Source organism: Simochromis diagramma, unplaced genomic scaffold (assembly GCF_900408965.1).
Source record: "Simochromis diagramma unplaced genomic scaffold, fSimDia1.1 OVJJ01000344.1, whole genome shotgun sequence".
Lineage (NCBI taxonomy): Eukaryota > Metazoa > Chordata > Actinopteri > Cichliformes > Cichlidae > Simochromis > Simochromis diagramma.
Window position 1 is genome coordinate 4,622,100 of NW_024387375.1, and position 26,776 is coordinate 4,648,875.

Genomic DNA, 26,776 nt, shown 5'->3' on the forward strand with positions numbered 1-26,776 from the left:
TTAATCAGAATAATCACATATATTCAGCAGATTATAGCAGGTTCATTTACACAGATATTATTATTATATATTTTTATTTTACAGCAGCCTACATAATGTAGCTATTATTTGTTGCACTTCAACTATGATATTAAATATTGTTTACAGTGTAGCTTCAGCAATAATATTGAATGTAATTCAAAATGATAAGAAAGGGACAGTTTAGTGTTTTGTTTGTTTGTTTGTTTGTATTTTTTTTGGACATTATTGGAGGTTATACATGAAAATATGGAATTCTTAACTCCAAAATACTAAACCATTGAATAGGTGCTGAACAACATAAATGTTAAACTATTATGTAGCACGCGCGCACGCACACACACACACACACACACACACACACACACACACACACACACACACACACACTCATACACCAAGTGACTTTTTGCACAATATTCAGTCTTTTGCACATTTCTATTGCAGTGTTGTGTCTGCATCGTTCTGTTCTGTCTGGTGTGGTACTGTCTTTGTTTTGTTTTGTTGCAATTTTTGCGCATTGCACTTTATGTAGTCCTGTGTTGATTGTCTGTTATATGCTATATGTAGCACTGTGGTCTTGGAGGACCGTTGTCTCGTTTCACTGTGTACCACCACTCACAACCACTAGCACTTTATATAGCCTCTGTAGGAATTATATCCCACTTATCTTAACTGCACTACTGTATAGCTCTGTGTAAATAATCATTCTGTACATTTGATAATTTTTAATCCTATAACTGTTTACAACTTGCATAGTTCCCATTTCTGTATAACTGTATATCTCAGATTTCTGTAAAGTTATTTATTTCATATTCTGTATAGTTTTCATATTTATATCCTGTTCATAGCCTGTACATAGCTTGTACTCACTACAGCCTGTACATACTTATAGTTATAGAATATTCACAACATACTTCATACCGTGTACATTATAACATAATAGACCCATTTCTGTAATATACTTACATATCTATATTATTGCTAATATATATTGTAATATATCTATATCACTAAAGCACTTCTGGATGGATGCAAACTGCATTTCGTTGCCCTGTACCTGTGCATGTGCAATGACAATAAAGTTGAATTCTATTCTATTCTAATTCTACTGTACACATGGTTAAAATGACAATAAAGCCACTTGACTTGACTTCACTAAATGAGAACTTCGGGACTCAAAGTACATTTATAAAGTATTTACTATTACAAGGCAGTAAGAAAAAAATGTAGTATTGAACATTTTACATATACATTTGTGAGTGTTTAAATTCTCACTTACAGTTTGACATTGTATATATTTACAAGGAGAGGCCTGCAATTCAGAATCCAAAGGGGCCACACGAGAAACTGGGACTGTTGTGGAGGGTTGCTTATTCGTGTGGCCCCCTTCAACAGTCCCATTTTCGCCCCTGCTTTAAAGTTTCATTTTTCCAAATTAAATACTCAAGCTAGTTATTGGACGCTATGGGGGATGTGTTTTTTTTTGGGGGGGGGGGGGGGGTTCCAAAATAAAAGCTCTATGTGAGATTTCTTCTCCAAAATAAAAGCCTAATTTACCTCCTAGAAATTTACCGGGATGTCTTAAAAATGTCAGATATCCAAAAGCAAAGCTTTCTAATTACCTTTGCTTCATTAAAAAATAAATTATGTAAATGCTCCGTATCAGTCTTTGCATCGGATTATTTGATAATCAGAAGCAACCGCTCTTGCTTTCCCTCCGATGTCTGTGCGGCTTGAAGAACAAAGGGGCGTGGCCGCCGTTGTTCATCGAGCACGCTCGCGGTTTGGAGGATGGGAGAGAGGACGGCGCTGCAGAGGGAGGGAGCGAGGAGGAGGAGGAGGAGGAACTACGGGTGGAAAAAAAAAGTTAAAGTGAAAATGGCTTCCTTGTCTTTGGAGTCCACAGAACAATCTGAGAACAGCACAGGGGAGCCAGCGGGGTCGGAGACCAAAGAAGAGAAAGATCCGCTCCAAATTTCGGAACAACTGCTCCAAAGTTTCCAAAAGTCGGCGCTGAGTTTTTCCACTGACCAGGTCTCATGTCTGTGCGAGGCCCTTCTGCAGGCGGGCAATGTGGATCGCCTGTGGAGATTTCTCTCCACTATACCTCCTTCGTCCGAGCTGCTACGTGGCAACGAGACCCTGCTAAAGGCCCAGGCACTGGTGGCTTTCCACCGGGAGGAATTCAAGGAGCTGTACGCCATCCTGGAAAGCCACAACTTCCACCCGTCTAACCACGGGTTCCTGCAGGACCTGTACCTCAAAGCCCGCTACAAGGAGGCGGAGAGGTCCCGGGGCCGTAGCCTGGGCGCAGTGGACAAGTACCGGCTCAGAAAGAAGTTCCCCCTACCCAAAACCATCTGGGACGGAGAAGAGACCGTGTACTGCTTCAAAGAGAAGTCCCGCAATGCCCTGAAAGAGTGCTACAAGAGCAACAGGTATCCCACTCCGGACGAGAAGAAAAACCTGGCCAAAATCACCGGGCTATCCCTCACGCAGGTCAGCAACTGGTTCAAGAACCGCAGGCAGAGGGACAGGACCCCGTCCGGGACCCACAGCAAAAGGCAAGACCCGCAACACTGGAAACACAATCCAGCTGTCGCCTTTATCTCTGTTTGCGCTCTAAGTTTGGTAGCAAGCAAGGAGTCACAGCCTGAGCGGCAGCAGCTGCTGCTTTTTAGCTGTCCTGTGTTTATCTGAAAGAAGCTTTTTTTTTCTTTACTTTGTCTTTTATAGCGAGGGCTTATCAGAAAAGTCACTGAAAGCAGCACTTAAAAGCTTACCAATTAAAAACCGCGCAGACCTACAGAGGGCTGCCTGCAGGAGTGCACAAATCAGTGTGGCAAAACTCAGAAATGGCACGAAGTAGGAAGATGAACAGGAGGTGACTTCTGACAGCAGTGAGGCCACACATGTCTGACACCAAGAGCATGTTGCTTTGTTATGAAATGTGAGAACTAGGCGCCCACTGTGGCTCAAGTTTCCTGAAACCCTGCACCGCATCCTGCAGAGCCACAGGGTGACAGAGGTTAGGGGAGGAAAAGAGCGTAAACTAAGGCAAAGGTGGGAGTGTGGGGGGGGAGGCTGAAATCACAGTTTTAAAATGAAGATTTCTGCAAGCAGTGAGCGGGGAAGTTTGTGAAAAGATAAGAAAGATAAGTTTGCTGTGCTGTATCAAACCCCACGGTCTGGCAGACTGGGGCCACCAGGATGCTTTATTTTCACACATTAACCACATATCACCAAATGTATCCAAGTGATAAGAACATGTTCCAGCTTATTTAGAAGTTTTATTATCAATTCATCTTAGTTTCCGTTACATTTCCACAGAGTTTTTGCTCATTTTAGTTTAGTTTCTTTAGAAAAGATTCGGTTAGATTCCGTTTTAAAACTGGGACACGCAACCCATCGTGTCATGCAGACATCCCAGTCTTGAAAAAACAAAGCCCCAGAACCTCCTGATGCATGTTGTGCTGACAAACTTGACCAAAGTGACAAAGACTAAAACTTAAAAATTAGGATTAATGTCAGTAGGTAGGTAGGTGATCATACAGCAACTTTTAGCCCCACTTTTTGTGATAATCCTGATGTTGCATTTATAAAGGTTTTTAGAGTCCGTAACTGACTACTGTATTATAAAGTCTCTAAAACGGCACCAATAAGTATTTTTGCCTTAATTCACAGGAACAAAGATCACCAGTAAACATTAGTGTAAATGAGCCTGTTAGCAAATATTTAACCTGCATTCCCTCAGTTGAAACGACAAAGTCGCTGTACAGTGCAGTCAAATCAAACGTGCAGCTACCTGCTGTGGCGACCCTTTGTTAATAAGGGATCAGCTGAAAGTAGCTTCTTCTAAAGGAGGCATGCCAGAAACGGTTGGAGAACGTCAGCATTAGAAGAACGCTTTGATTATGTTAGGATTTTGTATCCGGACGGATACAAAATGATTTCTGCACCATAAAGTGGAGGCTACTCTCCCTTTAAAATCAAACATCCTGCTGAGGCAAACTTTAAAACTTGCAGGCGTCCTAGTTTTGAATTAGAAATATTTAACATATTTAAGAGTGACAGTATATTGCTGATTGGATGTGCTTTTGGAAAGTGGTTTGCTTTGTTTATTTGTTTGTTTTAAACAAACATACTCAATGTTTTGGCAATATTCTAGTAATATTGAATCTTAAATAATGCATTTATATCACATTTAAAGTTTCACATGATGGTAATGGAAACAGCAGAGTGCAGTTAGAAGAAAAGAGAGCGTTACTTGGTACAATGAAGGTTGCTTGCTCAGTCTAATAGATTTGAATCCTGTAATATTGTATACACAGAGCTTAAATTAGATTTTTTTTTACCATCTGCACGGCGTCATTGTCCCCTCTTGTTCACAAATGGGTCGATTCTATCTTTTATTCCTTGAGCCATCAAACGTCTGAACATGAGCAACACACAGCCTGCTCAGTTCATGTGGCCAAAGTCATCCCTACGATACAGGAAGAGTGAAAGAGTGTTTAACGTGTGCTTGTCTTATGTTGATGGGATTGTTTTATTTGAGGTGTCTGCAAATGTCAGGTGACTTCCCCGTGGGGACAAATAAATCTATTTATTTATTTAAAGTTGTAATGAATAGTTGATTACTCTCTAGCGGCCTGGCCCTGGAGGGTGGATGAGATTCATCCTAAGTCCCTTAATAGCCGGTTTATACTTGCCGTTGGCACCACAACAAATTGCAGCACGCGCCAAAAGTGACATCACAACTGCCACGTCCTGGTGTCGTTTCTGCTTGTCGGGCACCTCTGAACTGTGTTCAGTGACGTACTGGTGCAGGAGCTCAGAAACTCCCACATTACAGAGAGGGAGATGCTCCAGCAGCTGAGACAGATGAAACTTCCTGAAGAAGACTTTGGGATTTCTCTCCTTCCTGTTTCGACTTCTTTTATACTCCTACCCCGGTGCTGATGTGGAGGCCCCTCTTCTATTTTTAAAAGTAGGCTTGAAACTTTCCTTGTTGATGAAGCATATAGTTAGGGCTGGATCAGGTGATTGTGAATCCTCCCTTAGTTGCACTGCAATAATCTTGGGCTGCACTGAGCGTTTCTTCTTCACTCTGCATTTAATTACTGGTTATTTTTAATCTTTGGCTGTTTCCATAGTGTGTCTTCTGTCCTGTCTTCTCTCACCACAATCAGTTGTGGCAGATGGCCGTCACTCCCTGAGCTGATTCTGCCGGAGGTTTCTTCCTGTTAAAAGGGAGTTTTTCCTTCCTACTGTCACCAAGTGCTCATAGAGGGTTGTCTGATTCTTGGGGTTTTCTCTCTATTGTTGTAGCAGGTCACCTGCTAATCGGAAGGTTGGTGGTTCACTCCTCGTCTACTCCCGTCTGCATGCCAAATATCCTTGGGCAAGATATTAACCCCAAGTTGCTCTCAGATGCATCCATCGCAGTATGAATGTGTGTGAAGTTAAATAGAAACAACTTAAAAAAAACAGCGCTTAAGTAGAAGAGTGCTATGAGAACCAGTCCATGATGGGGCAGCAGTGAATTAGATTCTGGATATTGTGGGTTATCCTGATGTGCACGCCTCTCCTCTTGGGTGGTGGACCGTGGATTCCAAATTCAGGGGGAATCACACTCCTTGGCTCTGGTGCTGGAGAGGAGTGTTTGCCTCTTTATCTGGCTGCTTAGTTAATTATTTACCTAGTTAGTTTAACAGAAAATTAACCAACAGCAAGTCTGATTATTGATTAATAATTTGAGCTCTTTCCAAACAGACACACATTCACTGACTTTAAATTCTGTTGTAAAAGAGTTGAGGCTTTTTCCTCTTTTTGGTTAGAAGACTGAAAATCGTGGGCTGAATTTTATAAAAATAATGAATATATAATTATTAGCTGCAGTCTTACTAGTAGCTACTTTTTGAATCAAACATTTTTCAGTCTTAAGGTTTTGTTTTATTTGTGAGTTGATCTTAATTGTGTATTTTCGTTCATTTCTTGTAACATTAAAAACTCATTTGTCTGTGTGTTCTTCTGTCCTTTATATTTGACCATTTCAGTGAGTCCGATGGGAACCACAGCACTGAGGATGAGGCGAGTGCGATGGACGACACTCCCGACAAACCAGACGAGGCTGCCGGCTCCACAGCTTCCATCATCTCTGTCTCTGCGGTCCCGTCCAGCACCGGAGGCCAGCTCATCCTCAACGGGTCCAGCGGCTTCCTCACCGCCTCTCTGCTCAATGGCAACTCCCTGATCTCCAGCAGTGGTGCTGGTGTTATAATTAATGGGATAAATTTAGGTGATTGCCAGACCGTCACACTGAGTCCTGTTGGAACCAGCTCTCCTTTAATACTGAACGGGGCTCAAGTAATAACCAAATCTGGGGTTGGTGTGCAGCAGCCACAGCAAGCTGTTTCTGGGGTGGAGCAGGAAGTTTCAGAAATGGAGGCCAAGCCGAGCGGCGTTCCAGCAGTTGTTCTTAACACTAACGTCACGCCTGTCTCGAACCCCATCATTTCTCTTCCCCTGCAAACCAAGACCGAGAGTGACAGTGCAATGGGCTTCATCAGTGTTTCCGAATCAGAGGCCAGCAGCCAGACGGTATCATCCTCTTCTTCCTCTTCCTCACCAACCAGCCTCTCTTCACTAGTTTTAACACAAAACCACCAACGCCAGGACTCCCTCCCCCTCCCAGCGTCTCTGTCATCTGCAGGCATGCTTGTCTCCAGTTCTGCAGGGGAGCAAGGGGAGTATAGCATCTCTGCTACTGCTCCCTCTACCAGCCTCAACCCTCCTAGCTCTGTGATTTCAACCAGCAACTGCACCCCTCAGGTTTTCTCTCTGCCCCAGGTTGTGCCTTCCATCCAGGGTATACCAGTATCTCACCTGGTTCAGCACTCTTCGGGAGCCCAGGTATCCCAGTGCCCTCAGCTGGTCCCAGTATCCCCCCTCACCTCACCAGCGCCTCAATTTCAAAGCCCCCAGACTCTGAACACAGGAAACAGACTGGCACAGCAGCAACAGGAAGCCTCGGCAGCTATGTCTGAAGGTGCCACAACCATAGTTTCCATCTCACCGCTCAACAACAGCCAGCTCCCCCAGCACGTGATGCAACAACTGGGGGAGCAGACCACAAACTGTACACCCAGCAAAATCCAGACACCGCAGGTTATTTCCATCTCTTCCCCAACACAAGTCGTCCCAGTCCCCCAGGCCAAAGGTGGCACACCGGCACAGCTCGTCCCACTCTCTGTGCCCCAGCTGGTACCAGTCTCCTCCATCCAAACTTCCTCCACCATCTCTTTCCCACAGGTGGTACCTGCCAGTCCTTCTATCTCCATCCCTTCTGCCCGTCTGCCATTACAGATCCTCACTTCAGCTCCTGCAGCTGGAGGGGTCCCACAGGCTCCTCTCAGGTTAAACCAGCTGAGGCCCATTCAGAGCGTAGCTCCTCCAGCCAGCACGGCCCCTACGGTGCAGCTCCTAAACTCCGGCATCATTCAGCTACCCTCTACCCCTCCAGGTACTCTCAATTCATTAAATATTTAAAAAATGTAGCACCCAGAACTAAGAGAAAATTAACTGATTATTGATTAATAATTATATATACATATATCTGTGTGTGTGTGTGTGTGTGTGTGTGTGTGTATTTGTTACTGCTTCCAGCTTCTCAGACATGACTTCTTTTTCATATTCACATGAACTGATTGTATTTACAGTCAGAAAAGGTGAAAATTTTGAAGTTACTGTTAGTCAGAAAGAGTGCGCAAAGACATTTGAATGTTATAGGACTCAAAAAAATCTTTTTCATTATTGATTAATAGATCATCATTGATTGTTTATGTGGTGCAGAAAGAAAAAACAATGACAGACATGTTTTTTGGGGGTTTTGTCTTGCAAATAATCAACAACATGTCACACAAGTCAAAGACGAGCAGACATTGAAATTTTTCGCTTAATCAGAATTGGTTATGATTAATATTTTGCTACCCACCTACCCTTGGAAAAACCCAGAAACTACTCTAATTGTCATCAAACTACGTCTTTATTATATACTGAGGTATCAAAGCTTATCATTGGGTGTACTGGGGAGGTCCTCAAATGTCGTCTCTATAGGGGGAAAAGTTGAATCTATTTGATTCTGATTGGCATCCATTCATAAATAAAAGTTTGAACAGCAGGTTGCCCTGTGCCTGAGATGACCGCATGAGGGAATATCCATTCTAAATAACATCATCCAAAGCCAACACTATGAAAAGCTATCTGAAGCCTGTGGTTCTGCTCAGATCCTCTGACCTCATTATGTGCAACACTGGACATGTTTAATATAAGCATCTACCAGCATGTTAGTATGTACCTGGGAAAATTTGAGGAATATTTATCAGTACAGTGTGTTTGGTTTTTTTTGTTTTTTTTTCCTCCATTGATAGCACTGCAAAACCAAACATAAAAGACAAGAATGCTTTCAGAAACATGTTCTGTTTCTGTATGATATTATTTATATATATATATGCCATTCTGTAAAACGCTCATTAAAAGTATTGATCTATAACTTGGATTGCTGCATGCACTTATAAGATATAGCCCCATTGCTTTTTATATCAGCTGAATCTGGTTATATTGTTTAGATTGTTGCCAGTTTATCATTTATCATTCATATTCATAGGTAATCTTCTCCTCGGTGGTAGCCCCTACCTGAGTGTCCAGCAAGGCAAGCTGATTCTGACCATCCCAGCAGGCATTCAGCTCACCAGTTTGCCCCTGAAACCAGTCCCTGACACTTCCACCATCTCTACAAACGGAGTGATCCCCATTCTTAACCCTTCTACCTTTCCCGTAGTCTCACAGCCTTCAACACCAACGCCCAGCAGCCTCGCCGCATCATCTCCCCTGAACTTCATCAGCTCATCTCCACCATACTGTGCTCAAGAGACTCCCATCCAAACCAGCCAAGTGCACGCAATCCCCTCCCCTCACCCGCTGGACCCAACGGCCACCCCGACAACGCAGAATGCTCTGACTCCAGAAAGCATGCTCACGCTCAGCCCCATGTACACTGGAGTGACACCAAATAGCCAAATGCCCCAGCCAGTGTGGAGCCCAGTGCCCCTCTCCACTTCAGCCAGTTTAACTCTGTTTGACGTCCGCACCAAGGGGGACCTACCTGTGGACCCAGCCTTGTTGGGTCTACCTGGTGGGGAGTCGCTGCTCCTGGGCAGCCCCTCTCCAGAGCAGGATGTGGAAGCCAGCTCGCCACTGGGGAATCCAGAGGAAATCGATGGAGAATCAAAAATCCTTACTCAGCTTCAGTCTGTCCCTGTGGATGACGAGTTGGGCTTATAGTTTATAAAACTGGTTCAACACCACAGATCTGTTTGTCTTGTTTGGATGACTTGAAACATTTTTATCCCACATCATGCATCATATAAGATCACCATATTTTTTTTATAACCTACAGCAGCAATTCTCACTCAGTAGACCAGATGCCATTGTGGTGCTAGCTGGAAATTTTCCAGCTCTCTTTATTATGAATGGGATTATTCACCTGCTGGTTCAATTACTCCTCAGTTTGGATTAAGATTTTTTTTTATTTTGTTTTTTACTAAAATCAGTATGTGCCTTACTTTTTTTTTTTTTTTTTTTTTTTAAAGATCAGATCCGCACAGATGATTTAAGGATTAATCTGCTTGACTCACAAGTCTTGATGTTAGACCAAGACTTGTGAGTCATGGGGTCAGGGGTCATGGATCCTTCTTGTGGTTTTGTGGACTAACTCAGCTCTATTACGTCTGGGTTTCTGATATAGATCCACAACAGTGATACACTGTTCAAAAGGGAAAAAATCTTTAAATGGTTCCCTCCCTGTCCTGAATTCAGCCTGAATATATTCTGCCAACACTCCAGCAATATCCCTTCATCCATCATCTCCCACTCATCCTGGACCAGGTCATAGTAGAAAGTAGCCTAAGCAGCTATCAACTCCAGTTCTTCCAGGAGGAAACCAAGACATTCCCAAGCCAGCAACAACAGCACACTGTTTCCAGTGATCAATCGTGGAGTCGTCCTGGTCGGATCCTTGAACCACTTCAGCTGGTTCTTTTTAAAGCAGAAGGGCAGCGGCTCTCCTCTGAGCTCCTTCTCACTTTGTCTCTAACTTTGAAGAATCTGATTTGCATCTCATGGTCTTATTCTTCCAGTTACCACCCCAAGTATCCCTAATATTTAATTCCTCACAGTGTAGAGTAGGAGTGTACAGAACAGTCGGACTCACCTCTCTTCAAAACAACTGGATCATCTGCCTAACTGCTTGCGCCACACCAGTCCACCATATTTTCACCATCCACCAGTCCTCTTCCACACTTTCGTCAGGATAATTTAACTCCTACATGTGTAACAGGTTCACCTAACAAATAAAAGATCCTCGATTCTGGGTGGAGACCCAAATCCCTTTCGGGGTTGCGTCAGGAAGAGCATCCAGCATAAAAATCTTCCCAATCCCTAGTGAATAAGGGAGTAGCTACTTGTAGCAACAACACAAACTCACCCTAAACCCACAGTGGAGACTTTTGTTTTTAACTTAGAGGTTCGGATTCTCATCCCACCCTGCAGGATGTCACCCTCTGAACATCTGACCACCGAACATCGACACCACCAGTTCTGTCAGTTAAGTCTATGAACACAGTCGGTGATTAAGGGCAAGCATGGCTGAATCTGTTGCCCAGTTGCAATGAGTTTGACCAGGAATATAGCGAATATTATAATCTACACAAACATAGATCATAGCTGAAAGGGCTATATGACAGTATTTTATTACCACACGTTAGTAGTGTTGTTTTTATCATTGAACTGTCTGCAGTTTCCAGGATTCAGCACTGCCTGACCTTTGTTTAAAAAAACAAAAAACAAACCTATATATAGAACAGGAGGAAATAAAAGGGTTTATACTCTATGCAATGCATGTTTAGTTCTTCATAAGACACTATGTCGCACAGTGGCTGAGTGTAATTTTTTTAAAGCCAGTACTCTTGGGAGATGAAAAGAAGCTGTGCTGAGCTTTTAAAAGGAAGCACAGCAGAGCATTACACTAAAACATGTTGCGATGTTTCCTGTTAACATCTCAGCATGTTAATACTTATAAGTGCCTTATTTTAAAGCTCACATGTTTGATGTTATTGATGTTCTGACTAAAACGTGCTATATATATTTGCTGTGTACTCAACCAAATATCTGGATTCACTTCATATGGACTCTTTTGTGTCTACGTTTATGAATGAGTTTGTTCAGTGATACACAAATGTGTCTTTTCTTTTTTTTTTTGGTTGTGTGGTCATAGCTCAGTTGTGTTTTTTATTTTGTTGTTGTATATTTTGCACATTTCATTCACATATTGTTTACGCTGCGCTGCCACGGTGTTATGACAGCGGTCGGACTCATTTCACAGTCTCTTAGTAAGAGTGACACAGAAAGATAAGGAGCCAAGAAGATTAATCAGGAAGTTGTGGTTCGTGTTTTTGAGATGTTGTTAAATTTTTGAGTACAGCTCGATCAAAGCTGTGTGACCTTTCTGTTGTCATAACACAGGTAAGCGGTCAAACCTTTGGCCAATTATGGTACAAAAAAAAATCAGAAAAACACGTATAGTTACATTAATGTGTGTGTGTGTTTGTTGGTCTCATTTAATCTATTTAAGGCATGCATCAATCAGTTAGTAGTTTTTAAAACAGTCCTCGAGGAGAAGCTGTGGATAGGAAATGTTCATTATCAATTCACGCTGTAACGTGAGGTTTTCCAAGCTCAGCTTCCAGGACATTAGCTTGGACAAATCAACCTGAATTTAGCTGAGTGTTTAAATTTGTTTTGGGGGGGGGGGGGGATAAAAGGAAAATGTTTTCATTGTGTTTGTTCATATTAGCCATTTCTTACCAAAGTATGTTGACATTAAAGCCTGCATGGCTTACGCACACATGTTCCTGGATTGGTTTTCACTCTCCAGCCTGACGTGTAACATTCATGACTCCAGACTTAACCAAAGATGTCGTGTGTTTTTGCTTTGTTTTTGTTTCTGAGTTTTCAAAGGGATCATTTGTGCCTCGTCTTCTCATTTTTGTACTCAAATGCATTCTATTTTTTATATTACATGATACTGTAATAAACTACATTTACAGAAAAGACTGTGATTATTGTGGATGTCCTCATGCGCCACACTTTGGAACTGTAGATTATTGCGAGGGAGGGAGGGGGGGTGACAACCTTTGCTTCTAATTTGGCAAGAAAATTTTATTCAAATGTGTTCTCTTCTTTTACTGAGAAACCATCGTGCTCTGACTCTGCGTGCAAGTCAGACCAAAATGTGTGTGAGCTTGTGCATGCATGTGTTTGTACAAGAGAAGGAGGGGATGCATGGTGTGTTATGATAGCCCTGATGGTCTCAGGTTACCTGTGCCGGGGTATGATGAGTAATGCTACACACACATGCAGTTTACTTAGTTTTTGTTCATCCACACACACAAGGGCATAGAGGGAAGGCTTTGGTGCTCTCCTGAGAAGATATTTTCACCTTGCGCCTCAGGACCCGTCCATGCAGCTATGATCTTCACAGCAGAGCAGGTCACCTGCGTGTGCGAGGTCCTGCTGCAGAGCGGCTGCATAGATCGTCTCGCCAGCTTCCTCCGCACTCTTCCTCCTGCTTCCTCCTCCTCGTGCCCCGGGGAGCTTGAGAGCGTGCTAAAAGCCAAAGCCGCGGTGGCCTTTCACCAAGGGCGCTTCTCAGACCTCTACACCCTGCTGGAGGGCTTCCCCTTCTCTGCACGCAGCCACCCGCTCCTGCAGCAGCTCTGGCTGCAAGCCCACTACATAGAAGCGGAGAGGCAGAGGGGCCGACCCCTGGGAGCTGTGGGGAAGTACCGCGTGAGGAGAAAATTTCCTCTACCAAACACCATCTGGGACGGAGAGGAGACCAGTTACTGCTTCAAGGTAGGCAAACACTAAAGCTGCATGTTTTTAAATAACTGAAGTGTGAGCTGCATTTAATCAAGTAGTGTACTGGCACTGATTGAAGTGGAGCATAGTGTACTTGTGGGCTACTAATACTACTATGTACAAGTCGTGTACTATCACATCTGAGGAATACTGCATCTTTAATACAGTATGTGACCTCTATAGTATAAATACATAATTTATATTTTTGTGCTTTGCATAAAACATTATCTTTCAAGTATTTTTATAGTAATGAATAATTATATGTAAATATAAACTGTCCCACCCTGCTTTGGTGAGTAAAGAGTATTATTAATCTTAAACTACTGGTTCAGAGCATTATAGGACCAGTGGGATGTAACTTGGTATTTTACTCACATACTTAATTTAAGCATTTCTATGGAGCATGCTGCATCTATGCCATTGTATTTCAGCTTAAAATACAGTGCTATGCAAATCTCGAGCCACCCTAATTTCTTTATATTTTGCTTCTAAGGAGTAGAACTTTCTTGTAATTTTTTAAAGTGGTCTTGACTAATAGTTCTCCAGGTTTTCTGAAGCTTTTTCAAAGTCTTTCTTTGGACACTGGCTGCTGTTTCACTTGGGTCAGCTACAAGGATTAAAAATATTTTCAGAGGAATGGGTTTTGTTTTTTAAAAAAAATGTGTTCGTTAGTTATTCAGAAGGCGGCACGGTGGCGTGGTGGTTAGCTCTGTTGCCTGACAGCAAGAAGAGATTGAACATCTCTCCGGGTACTCAGATTTCCTCCCATAGTCCAAAGACATGCAGTTAGTGGGGTTAGGCAAATTGTCCAGGGTGAACTGCCTCTTGTTCTGTGATAGCTGGGATAGGCTCCAGCCCTCCTGCTACCCTGACAAGGATAAGTGGAAGAGAATGGATGGTTAGTTATTTGGAACCTGTTAACACTGACCTAACTCAAGGATGGACCAGTGCTGTCTACATGTAAGGGGTATCTTTAGGCACTTCAATCTAGTTCAGTCTATGAGAAATGCCAAAGATAATAGTTTGACAGGCATAAAAAGTTTGGGAGGTTTTTGCAATTAGTCGAAAGGTTTAGCTCAGCAGGGTGTGCAATGTGTGCTTTAAAAAAAAATGAGGAAACTGAAAATGTGGAGACAAAAACAAATCTCAGTAGAAGGAAGGTATCTAAAAGTCATGTGTGTAAGAAATAGGAAAAAGACCTGACACAGAGATGCACATGGCCCGTCAGCTAATAAGAGATGCTATTACAGTTTCTGGATCGCTCACATATCTTCTGATAATAATGTCCAGATTTCACTATTTATTTTATTTAACTGCAAACAGGAAAAATCTCGGAGTATCCTCAGGGAGTGGTACCACCGTAAGCCGTATCCCTCCACCCGAGAAAAGCGGGAGCTAGCAGCAGCCACCGGCCTCACCGCCATCCAGGTCAGCAACTGGTTCAAGAACCGCCGGCAGAGGGACCGCATAGCGGAGTTTACCGGGTCAGTGAAGGGCACCAGCTCGCTGTAAGCTGAACTGCTGTCCTCTTATCATTCAAAGAACCCCCATGTAAACTAATACTAATAATAAAAAGTGATGAACGCGTCTAGTTACCTCGAAAGTCGGAGCTGGGAGCGACGTACGAAAAACAGGAAAGAAAACGCAGTTTTACTTATGTTTAAGCGCACTGCTGGCGTCCTGGATTGCTAAATCGTAGTTTGGGGCTTCTCCGATTTGTCAAATTGGAGGTTAGACTTGAGTGTATGTGCAGGTGAAACGTCAGACTGGGAACAGGGAAATTCCGACTTCCGACTGCTAATGGAAGGCGCCATCAGTGGCCCACAGAAAGCGAATGGATACACTGAATAAACAAACCGTTGGCGTTTAGCATTAAGCAATAAAAATCGGGATATGTGCTTAATTTAAATTAATGACTAAAAAAAAAATCACCTACTCATACCTTTAACTTAAAATAGAAATGGGTCTTTACAGAAATCATTGATTTTATACTTTTCGTTAAGAAACCGATTTTTAAAAAATCGCCGAGTGATTTTAAAACATTGCCACCATAAGCTAACTCGATTCTCTTACCTTATAGTCAGGCATAAAATAGTTCCTCCTTTTTTCCAGTAGCTTTTTTTTCTATCACCAAACTAAATTACATAAGTAGTACATATCAGTTTAAAGAAACTGGTATTTTAGTTAATATGCATTTCATGCACACAGTGATAGGGTTCACTGATAATGCTGAAATTTCGAGTCAATGTTGTGGGAAAAAAACAAGCGAATGGCTGAACGATTTTTTCCCCTGTTAAAACTAGAAAAAAAAACAAACATCTATGTGAAGCGAAGCATTTAATTGGGTTGTACTTTCTACAAAACGCTTTAAGGAGACTTTAATCTGGCATGCCGTAAATAGAATTTATCACTGTGGCGCACGCGTTGAATTTTGCATAATAGCACCACCTTGTGGCTACAGTAAGACATTAATCTGTACTTTTTTCTAAATCTCATGATCCTTCAGTTTTCAGACAGGCTCTCGAGGACCTTCAGAACAAGCCTACCCATCCTCTGACAACGACCTTTCACCTCCAGGCAGTCCCCAGTGCTGCAGCGAACCACCTCCACCCCTTTTCCATCCACTGCCTCCTCCACTGCACCACACATGTGGAGGGCATCAAGATGTTTAAGCTGTCCAGTGGTTGATAGATAATCATAATTTCTGTTGTCATTGAAAGTTTATTACCAAAACAATACCTAGCAGATCCCCTACAGAGACTTAAATGTTTACAGAATATCACACAAGACAGACATCAGACGTCTGGAGATTAAAGCCAACAGACTGGATCACAGGTGTGGCATAAAGGTGCATCTCCACACTGCATTCACAGATGAAATCAAAACATTTATAATGATCAGGGAATTATTTTTATTAAAGGGTACATGCTGGTAAACTGCACCCACGTGTATCATACCCAAAGGTTACACACTGAACCAGGAGACAGCGTTTTCAGTGTTTACGACTTCCTGAAATGTCTTGAAACTGTAAGAGAACCTGAATAAAATAATTTCACAATCACTGCGGTGTGATCTTTTACCATAGTAACATCTTCATCTTCATGATTTTCATCTTGCTGGCACTTCATAACAGCCAAGGCCATGAGGATCTTCACTGATGTGAAGGTAAAGTCAGGAGAAGGTACTCACAGATAAACTACGAAAAGCGTCCTCAGCAGCAGCGCTCGTCACAGGTCGTTCTTAAAGGGGGACCCGTCGTGCTTTTGCTGGTTTCCTTTCATATGTATATATAAACGGCTACAGTTGTGGATGCTCCTATTACATATGGCCAAAGCTCAAGCTTGAGAGTGCTCTAAATGCGCTTTTTCACAGTTTTTTTTCTACTCTTGGCTCTGAATGATGTCACTGAGAGCAGATATTCTATTATTTATGATGGGCAGCCAATCAAAATGAGCTCAGTTTAAAAGGAGAGGCTTGTTTCAGGCTGCACGTGATCGGTAAATCATGCAAAACTACTTGAGCAGAGTCTGAGAGAAAAATCTCGGAGCTGAAAACGAGCACAACAGGTCCCTCTCAAGAAGACGAAGAGCATCTCCATCTCTTATTAACAGGGTAAATCATCAATAAGGCTAATACGGCTTTTTTTCTTTCACAGGAACAGAACAAAAACATTAATATAGAGTCACAGACACATTTCCCAGCTGCTTCTCAGGTATGATGCTCCCCAGCATGTGTATTAGTAATAAAGTTTTAACCATCCACTTCACACACTTTGCTCAGCTGTGTCCAATTCGTTGTCCACGTGAACCCGAGGACTGCCCAGCAGATACACGTCTTTGGTAAAGTTCAGATTCCAGTTTATTTAATTTCACCAGGCTCTCCTCTTTCTCACCTCGTCGTTTATCGCCAGTCCTGCTCGGACCGTTGCTATCTATGTTCAACGCTCAGAAGCCCAGGTACTCCGCCACAAACACAGCCATGACCTTCGTCAGGTTCTCCACCGTCGGGCGGTGCATGTTCTCCTCCGTGTCCTCCAGTGTGTGCCAGAACTGTGGGAAGGGAGTGGCGATGACATGCAGCACGGGGACGCCTGTACAGAGACACGAAGGCAGGTATGGTGACTGAGCATGGGTTAAAGAAAGTGACTTCTCTTCTTTAAGGAGATAAATCCCTGGAGGCAGACATGTCCTACAGTACTGAGCTTAAAAGGTTCAATACCTGTTTTGAACTTCTTAAATTTTACCCCTTGCGGACTGACTGTAATTACAAGCCCAACCCCTCCAAAAAATCTAAATCTACATTAATTCTTGTTACTGAATATTTGTTATTGCTTTCTTCTGGCCTGAGGTATGCAAGTCTGCACAGTCACACAGATGTTGAGAGCATGCACACATCTGCACAGAGCCTTGTGTTAACTGTCTAAAAATTTAGGGACCCGAGTCGACCCTTCGCATACATCCCAGAGGAAAATGTTAACGCTGCCGGGCTGCACCAGAACTGAGGCTAGTCTTAATTCCACCTGGTTTTAGTGGCAGCAGCATGTTATCCTGCTAATCTGTATTACTGAGTGAGGATCCAAGAACAAGAAAAGTCCAATTTTAACCAGTTTAAAAAAAAAAAAAAAACCCCAAGAAGTTCTGCTTAACAGAAAGAGGAAGCAGCTGGTTCGGTGTGCTATAAATTACTGCTCAAAAGACAAAAATCTGAACGAGGCAAAGAAACATTCAAATACACCAGTACAGGACTGCCAGTGTCTTTGTTCCTGGAAAGCATCGCTGCTGCAGTCCTAATCGAAGTGTCTTGTGGCTTGCTTCGACTATAATAACTCTGAGGGATGACCTCCAGCTGCAGGGGTCAGGGGGTGGGTATACAGGCTACACTCCTGGTTCCCACCTACCCTTGTGAAGGAAGGGGATGTGGTCGTCCTGCACGGGTCCGAGATACACATCCTTCCTGAAGTAGGTCTGCTCTGAGGGGTGAGACGTCAGGAGACCCTGTCGATGGAGCCGCTTTTCTGAGGGTGGAGGAGGAGGCAGAGATCGGGTCTACAAGTGTTCAGGAGGGATTCAAGCATTGGTGGAGGAGTTACGGCGGACGCTTACCTGCAGCAATCAGGCGGTCAAACCAGCGTGCAGTGTTATCGAAGTGATTCGCAATCAGCGGATCGGGACCACCGAGTAGGTCGAGCAGCACGAAGAGATCCTGCAGAGATGAAGTTAGAGAGACGGGAGCTGGCATTTGTCTTAATCAGAGTAATTTAAATGTTAATGTAAGTCAAAGGGTCACTCCATGACCCTCTCACCTGACCTTCTCATAATCCTTTCTCATGACCTTTGCGTGCAATAATGTTTTTTAAATTAGTTTATGCACATTTTACCTTCATATTATGAATATTTAATGAGTTAAAAAGGCTCAAAATGTACTTTAAGAGCCTGTAGATGTAAGTATGAAGCTGAGTCTGAGGTGGAAACTTTTTCAGATTTGACTGACCAAAGCGTGGCTGGATTCAAGCTGTGCAAACTGAAGGACAGCGTGGAGCGCGTCTGGTTCAGGAAGTAAGTGTGACCACAGAGGAAACATATTTCTGCCTGCAGCTTCCTCACCAGTGCCTGAAGCATGTTGGCGTGCGAGGAGGCTGCCGGGTGGGGCGTGTTGGCCATGCGCTCGGCCAGGTGGCGCGAGCCGTACAACGAGTCGGTGGCGGTCCATTCTTCAAATGACTCCTCGCCGTCGAAAAACACAAGCTGGAGAGTTACGGGAAGTTTCTGAGAGGAAAAACAAAGAAAGCAGAGGTAATCAAATTTGTGTGGGGGGAAAAAAAGCAGGGCTTGAGTTTCTCTTTCTGCAGTGCTGTTGCAGTGTGTGTTTCTACGGTAACTACATAAATCACAGCCCTCTGGAGAGATAGTGCTCGAGTCAGCATTTTCTCCCCAGTACTGCGGCCTCAGAAGCAGAGGGATGAAACAACACAATAAGAAAGACTCTCGTCAGCATCTCAGCCCTTTACTTTTCATCGTGAGCGGGAACCACATCTGTCAGCATCTGCTTTGTCTGTTGCTTAAATTCAGCCAACACAAAACCCACCTGCTGTTTGAATGACCTAAGCTGAGCATCCAGAGAGGTGGCGAGCTCCAGGATCATAGCGCAGGGCACTGCAGAATCGCTGGCCCCCAGGAACACCTTCTCCGGGGCTCGCGGGTCTGGAGGCAACACCTTGGAGTCATAGTGGCAGGCCAGGAGCAGCCGTCGAGGTGCCGAAGGGTCCAGAGTGGCCACGACGTTGGTGAAAGTGACCTGGCCTCGAGGCGTAGGGGACTGGAACGAGTCCAGGTCTATGGACCAGCCAGCAGACAGCGAGGACAGGGTGGAGGTGATGTGCTGAAGTGGAGCAGGGAGTTAATGATGAGGGGGGAATGTGTAAAAGTGAGGAAGCTATAAATATTTACACCCACCTGCTGTACAGACAGGCTGCCCTGCGTGCCTGGGAGGCGCTCTATCAGGATGGGCCGCAGGTGAGCCTCCCACAGGCGAGTGCCGTCCACCTGAGAGGCCAGACGGCGGATCTGAGTTGGAGAGCACTTACTGGGTTTGTGGGACAGCTGGAGGAGAGGGAAAAAAGAACAGTGTGTAAACACGAGCATGGGACGTTCCACATGTTCGTGGTCCAGAGGTTCACGTCCTTTCTGATGGGTTTAAAGGATCATTCAGTTCCTCCAGTGTTTATATTACACCTCCTTTTCTCCATTTAACTATTTTGTCAACATGTTTTTTTCCTTTGACTATCGAAGGTTCAATGCCCCAAAGCAAAACTAGCCCAAACACAGTTCAGGCAAACAGTCTGCGTTACCTTACTAAGGACAAGTCTGTGCAGTTTCCTGTTGTTTTTGGCAATGTTTTACAGAAAACTGTATTTAAGCCAAAGAAAAATTAACCCCTACTAAAAAAAAAAAAAATGTTTTTAGCACAGTCCTCATGGGTTTTCTTCGGTGGAAAGCCAAAACCTCTTAGGAGGGCCCCAAAAATACAGTTGTGGTCAAATGTTTACATGCACAGTGTACTTCTTCAGTGATTGTGATTGACTACATCTGGTAGATTGTTTTTGACAGCACTCATCATTGTACTGACCAATATTCAGAATAATGGGAAAGTCGAAGGAACTTTAGATTTACATAAGCTGGGAAGGTTTCTTGGAGCCATTTCTGAACAACTGCAGAGTCCAAGATCAACAGTTTATTCATGTCACACCACTTTTCCAAAGTCTGGAAGAAGACTCAAACTGTCATCCTCAGATGTTCAGGAATAAGTGTAAACTGCTGGAACGCCAGTGTCAATTCAATTCAATTGAATTTATATAGCGCCAACTCATAACAACAGTCACCTAAAGGCGCTTTATATTGTAAGTTAGACCCTAGAATAATACATACAGAGAAAAACCCAACAATCATATGACCCCCTATGAGCAAGCACTTTGCCGACAGTGGGAAGGAAAAACTCCCTTTTAACAGGAAGAAACCTCCAGCAGAACCAGGCTCAGGGAGGGGCGGGGCCATCTGCCGCAACCGGTTGGGGTGGGAGAAGGAAGACAGGATAAAAGACATGCTGTGGAAGAGAGCCACAGTGTCACTGTCCACAATGAACTGAGTTTGATATTGCCATGGACTGAGAATTGCCAGGGTACATTTGGGTAAAGGCTTTCAAACCTAAGAACACTGTGGCAACTGTCAACTAGGGCTGTACGATATGACCAAAATCTCATATCCCGATATAAGAATTCTATCATCCGATAATGATATAAATCACAAAAATGTAACATTTTCTGTAAATTCTGTGAATCTCGGGCAGCTCGACTTGCAGGAAGTGTTTCCAGCTGCGCGTCATGTAGCTGGAGTCGAGTCTTTTAACCGATGCATGAAATGATACATTTTTAGACATAAGTTGTAGCAGCCGCCGTTTTCTTTGTGAGTATTTATTACACAGCGTGCTGCGGGGAAAAGCCTGTTTTAACGTTTGAGTCTAAGGTTTATTTTTTAGCACCTGACGGCTCTCTTTTACTTCTCATCCGTAAATAATCTGCTCTTTCACGTGATTCAGTTTATTTTGAAAAGTCTCAACAGGATCCTGAGCTTTATTGTGAAAGGTTTATGTGGAACATAAACAAGCAGAGACGCGATGCTGTTACTGTCGTTGTTGCTAACCACAACACATAAAAACAGGCGCTTGTCCGTCTGTAGTGTGGTTGTATTAAATATAAGAGAAAGAGAGAACTTTAAGAAATTAATATAGCCACTACAGTGACCATCAAAACGATGAAAAAATATTGCCGTAAACAGTTTATTTTTGCGACACCACGAAACAAACGATAGCGTAAAATGAAACGTTTTTATATCGTCATCCGATATATATCGTTATATCGAACAGCCCTACTGTCAACCATGGAGGCATGGTAGCTGACAGTGATCTCAGCCAGGAAACCAAACAATTTAAATATAATCTACCAATTCTGCCAAGAAGAGTGGCCAAAATCCAACCAGAAGTGTTGTGATGGTCCGATCAGGTGCAACTTGCTATGGGACATTTAACCAAATATCAATGGGGTGTGTATATATTTGAGCTCGTGCACACAACTCTTGTTTTTTAATTAATTAAAAGTTGTATGCTGTACAATCATTCAACACGGCTAAAAAAAAAAAAAACAATTCAAAGAAATTATTAAAAGCTGAAAATTACCATGACAGTCATGCCCGTGATGAGTCAGAATAAACTTCTGGCCACAGCTGTATGTGCTTAACAACATAAGAGCATATGTGACGTTTGTAAAACTTGCAGCTCTTTTTGTGCTTCATTCAAATCCCAAATCATAAACATGAAGGTAAGATGATTTTGTTTGTGTTATATGAAAGTAAATTAAACATCTTTGGGTTTGGGCTGCTGATCAGAAGCTATGAGCAGCTCTGTTCACCTTTTTATTTGCAGGAATCTGTAATTTATTTCTGATTTGGGGCAACGCAAACTAAACTGCCATGACTAAGGAGTAAAGTAAAATGAGGATAGGTAAAAGCTGCAGAGTGAAACATGATCAGTGGCACACCTGCGCTGCTGCGGCGCTCATTAACACAACACTTCTCCAACTCCAACCCCCGACGCATGTGGCAAGGACTCCAGACCATCACAGACTACAGGACCACCAAACCCTCCCCCGCATCCTCTGATGTCTCCTTCCTCAACGAGCTCAACAACTTTTATGCTCGTTTTGAGCGAGGGAACCCCACAACCACAACCAAAGCAGACATGACGCCAGACCACCAACCTCTGACTCTCTCCCCCACCGATGTAGGAGCGGTGCTGAGCAGGATCAATGTCCACAAGGCTGCAGGCCCTGATGGCATCCCCGGGCGTGTTCTCAGAGCGTGTTCTGGGGAGCTTGCAGGAGTGCTCACAGACATATTCAATCTGTCCTTGGCCCACGCTGTGGTACCGGCCTGCTTCAAATCCACCTCCATCGTCCCGATACCCAAAAACTCCAACCCATCTTGCCTCAATGATTACCGCCCAGTAGCACTCACCCCCATCATCACTAAGTGCTTAGAGCGACTGGTCCTAGCACACTTCAAATCCTGTCTCCCCCCCACCCTGGACCCCCACCAATTCGCATACCGCCAGAACAGGAGCACAGAGGATGCAGTCTCCATCGCAATGCACTCTGTCCTCTCACACCTGGACAACAACAACACCTACGCCAGAATGCTGTTTATAGACTTCAGTTCAGCATTCAATACAATCCACCCCTCACAACTCATCAGGAAACTGACAGACCTGGGCATCAGTTCCCTCATCTGCAAATGGTTACTGGACTTCCTGACCAACCGCCCCCAACATGTCCGGCTGGATAACCACTGCTCATCTACCATCACAATGAACACCGGTGTACCACAAGGCTGTGTGATGAGCCCTTTCCTCTACTCCCTCTTCACCCACGACTGCAGACCTGCTGATGGTTCCAACACCATCATTAAGTTTGCAGATGACACCACGGTGATTGGCCTCATCAGTGACAACGATGAGGCCGCCTACAGGGAGGAGGTGGATCGTCTGGCTGAGTGGTGCGACAGAAACAACCTGCTGCTTAACACCGAGAAGACCAAGGAGCTCATCGTGGACTACAGGAGGAATGCTGACCCACATCCACCCATCCACATTAAGGGGACGGCTGTGGAGCGTGTGAGCAGCTTCAAGTTCCTGGGAGTCCACATCTCCGAGGATCTCACCTGGACGACCAACTGCTCCAAGCTGGTCAAGAAGGCTCACCAGCGCCTCTTCTTCTTGAGGACTCTGAGGAAGAACCACCTGTCCTCAGACATCCTGGTGAACTTCTATCGCTGCACCATCGAGAGCATCCTGACCAACTGTATAACAGTCTGGTACGGGAACTGCTCTGCCTCGGACCGGAAGGCGTTGCAGAGGGTCGTGAAAACTGCCCAGCGCATCGCCGGAGCACCACTTCCTGCCATAAAAGACATCTACAGGAAGCGGTGTCTGAAAAGGGCTGGGAAAATCATCAAAGACCCCAGTCACCCATCACATGGACTCTTCACCCTCCTGCCCTCTGGGAGGCGCCACAGGAGCCTACGGACTAAGACCACCAGGTACCGGAACAGCTTCTTCCCCACAGCTGTCAGACTCCTGAACTCTGCCTCCTGACATCTGACCCACGTTAAACTCATGGACTGAACATACACACAATGGACAACTGTACCCTCAAACACACAATAATAACATGGACTGAACCACCACTCACAACCACCAGCACTTTATATAGCCTCTGTAGAAACTATCTACACCCTCACTTATCTTAACTGCACTACTGTATAGCTCTGTGTAAATAATCATTCTGTACATTCGATAATCTTTAATCCTACAACTGTTTACAACTTGCATAGTTCCCATTTCTGTATAGCTGTATATCTCAGATTCTGTAAAGTTACTTATTTCATATTCTGTATAGTTTTTCATATTTATATCCTGTTCATAGCCTGTTCATTGCTTGTACTCACTACAGCCTGTACATACTTATAGTTATAGAATATTCACAACATACTTCATACCGTGTACATTATAACATTCCATAATAGACCCATTTCTGTAATATACTCACATATCTATATTATTGCTAATATATATTGTAATATATCTATATCACTAAAGCACTTCTGGATGGATGCAAACTGCATTTCGTTGCCCTGTACCTGTGCATGTGCAATGACAATAAAGTTGAATTCTATTCTATTCTATTCTATTATTAATGGAGCCGAGCGTCTAAATAGACAGGTCGTCAGTTTATTTATGTAGCACGTTTAATCACAACAGATGTCGACTTCTCAAAGTCTGGTGCTTGGAACTGCTGCCCGTCAACTGAGCGTGGGATATAAAATTGTAGCATTGCTGATCGTTGGCGAAGGGCAGATCCGTGCAAGAACTTCTAAGTGAAATAAATTGACTTTAATATGAATCATAAAGAGTGAGATCAGTGAAATTTGCTCATATGAGAGCCTCCCAGTCAGGACTGCAGCAGCAGCAGGGAGAAGAAACAGCAGTAGGCCTGTACATAATAGTAGTTTTCATTTTCAGTCAATATTACAGGATAGAGAAAATGCTACTCTTGGCCACATGACTCCTCTCAAAGGGCTTAGATTCACAAACGTGCTACGTGATACACTGCTACACAGAATCAGCATTGTCTTGCAATGGTCACAAGTCAAGCAATATAAGACGTATCAATGTACTTTGAGGGACACGCACTCACTGATGAATAAAGACGTCCTGAAAATCGTCATTAAGCATGTCACACCCGACATGCTACATGTTACAGCTGGCTGTTTTTATGTTGATATCAGCCACTGCACTGAGAGTGTCAGTATCCCACCAAACTGCTGACTCGTCATGAATCACACCTGCAGACTATACGCCTGACTTTACATCGGTTTGGCCTTGCAAGTTAAATTATTATTATGTTTTCACAGCTCGAGTCTTTTGCCCATTAAAAATGAACAGTGCCTCTGTAATTCTATTCAAAAAGATTCATTTTTAGGTTAGACTGAAACTGTTTCAGAGCTCTGAGTGAATTTCAGGTGTCAAGTTTGACTGAAAGTTAGTTGGGTTGTTGTTGTTGTTTTTAATATATAATCTGGTGCTGTGTTCACTTCTGCATTTATCTGTGTGATTGTGTTTCTAATAGTTACAGTGGCTCCTGCTGTTTTAATGTTTTACCTGGCTCGTTTAAAATAAAAGTAAAATAATCTATTTTTGGGGAAAAAAGAAAAACAAGAAAAGAAATTCAGCTCATATATAAAATGACTTTGGCTCTTTATTTGTTTTGTATGTATGCCAACATCAGCTTGCTCACAGATACACTTTAAAGTTATTATAAGCAGACAATGATTCAATTTAAGCTCAGTAATTACTTCAGCATGATCCGTGTTATGTAAAAATGACTATGGGCTCATCTGCGTGATTACAGATGCTCTGCAGCACTATATGATTCAGCTCCACTGCTGCAAACCCAGATTCAAACTTTGCATTGCCTCACTCCACAGTAGCCGCTGTTATTAGCCAGATTTTTCTTATTAAGATCCTGATCATTTAGATTTGGAATGACTGCGATGCTGTATTTGAGTTATTCTTATAAAAGCTAAGTTATCCTGGAGTACTGGTCTGAAGTAACCCGTATCACAGCTGTGACTGAACAGGTCTGGTTACAGTGAGGTGTCATAATGACCGTCTGTGGGGATTAAATCAGTCCTGCTGTGTGCACAGCTTCAGTTTGTTTCCTGTCGCAGCTCTTACCCTGTCTCTGCTCAGATCCACCGCTGGCACGCGGCTCACATGTCCGGTGACGGTGTCGTTGGACAGGTACACTCCCAGGACCACCGCCAGCACCAGAACACCGAGGAGGCAGAACAGCAGCACCCGGGCCCGGGGCATCCGGACCCGGTCACAGCCGGGCAGCGAGCCGCCGCCCCCGCTGCTCTGCTGGAGCGGCTTGAACCTCCGGCCGGACCTGGACATGACTGAACGCGCAGAGCCGCTCCTGGCGGTCCTTACAGCTACGTGTCACAACCGGCTTTGCAGAACAGCGGAGGAGAGAGAGTCACACAGGAAGTGGAGGCTGTTGAGAAGCAAAGCCGAGGGGGACATCCGACACAGCACGCTGCCCTCCTGCAGCACAGCGGCAGCCCATCATTAGCTGCAGCTCGGCGGACTCCGGGGGTCGCAGCTCCTAGACGCAGCGGCCCCGCAGCTCGAAGACACGCCGGACATGTTGGAGATGTTCAGAGGAGCTTTTAATCCAGCATAAATTACAACAGAGACACAAACTGCCGCCTGTAACGCCTCACTTTCTGTCGTAAAACTCGTTTTAATCCACTTACAGCTACATCACAGAAACACTACAAAAATGAAGTCATGAAGCAAGCTTATCATAACTCCACTGCTGCGTTATTCCTTGTTTAATTTTAACCCCTTCTCTTTACGGGACATCTCCACTGAAAACTGCACTGCTTCTTCTTCTGTGGTGCCTGTAGGGGGGTAAAGACGTAATCGCCACCTATGGAGCGCAAAAGGAATTACACTAAACAACACAACACTTTGTTAGGTACATCTTGTTCTTGCCTTCAGATTGCCCTTAACCCAAACACTTCAATTCGGCTTCCTGGAAAGTGTTGGAAAATTTGAAGGAGAACATTAATTTGGGACTTTTATTTGTATTTTCATAGGTTTTACA

The 26,776-nt window shown here is 43.8% G+C and overlaps 3 protein-coding genes across 5 annotated transcripts; 2 read left to right on the forward strand and 1 right to left on the reverse strand.

Moving 5' to 3' along the window:
- The first annotated feature begins 1,808 nt into the window (after window positions 1-1,808).
- Window positions 1,809-12,189, forward strand: six5 (SIX homeobox 5). Its single transcript, XM_040009268.1, has 3 exons — window positions 1,809-2,585; window positions 6,078-7,543; window positions 8,687-12,189. The coding sequence occupies exons 1-3, from the start codon at window positions 1,813-1,815 to the stop codon at window positions 9,361-9,363; spliced, it is 2,916 nt and encodes a 971-aa protein (XP_039865202.1). The 5' UTR covers window positions 1,809-1,812; the 3' UTR covers window positions 9,364-12,189.
- An 84-nt stretch (window positions 12,190-12,273) lies between these two features.
- six9 (SIX homeobox 9) lies at window positions 12,274-16,060 on the forward strand. Of its 3 annotated transcripts, none has more exons than XM_040009375.1 (3): window positions 12,274-12,993; window positions 14,323-14,507; window positions 15,506-16,060. In XM_040009375.1, exons 1-3 carry the CDS (start codon window positions 12,607-12,609, stop codon window positions 15,669-15,671), a joined length of 738 nt encoding a protein of 245 aa, XP_039865309.1. In that variant the 5' UTR covers window positions 12,274-12,606; the 3' UTR covers window positions 15,672-16,060. The 3 variants fall into 3 exon arrangements, with proteins under 3 accessions (XP_039865309.1, XP_039865311.1, XP_039865310.1); XM_040009377.1 differs by having other exon boundaries at window positions 14,323-14,427; window positions 15,506-15,679; XM_040009376.1 differs by having other exon boundaries at window positions 12,279-12,993; window positions 14,323-14,483.
- On the reverse strand, window positions 15,891-26,692 carry qpctla (glutaminyl-peptide cyclotransferase-like a). Its single transcript, XM_040009333.1, has 7 exons — window positions 25,840-26,692; window positions 19,452-19,598; window positions 19,084-19,377; window positions 18,603-18,764; window positions 18,102-18,201; window positions 17,897-18,013; window positions 15,891-17,089 (listed from the first exon to the last, which is right to left on the reverse strand). The coding sequence occupies exons 1-7, from the start codon at window positions 26,059-26,061 to the stop codon at window positions 16,944-16,946; spliced, it is 1,188 nt and encodes a 395-aa protein (XP_039865267.1). The 5' UTR covers window positions 26,062-26,692; the 3' UTR covers window positions 15,891-16,943.
- Window positions 26,693-26,776: the final 84 nt, after the last annotated feature.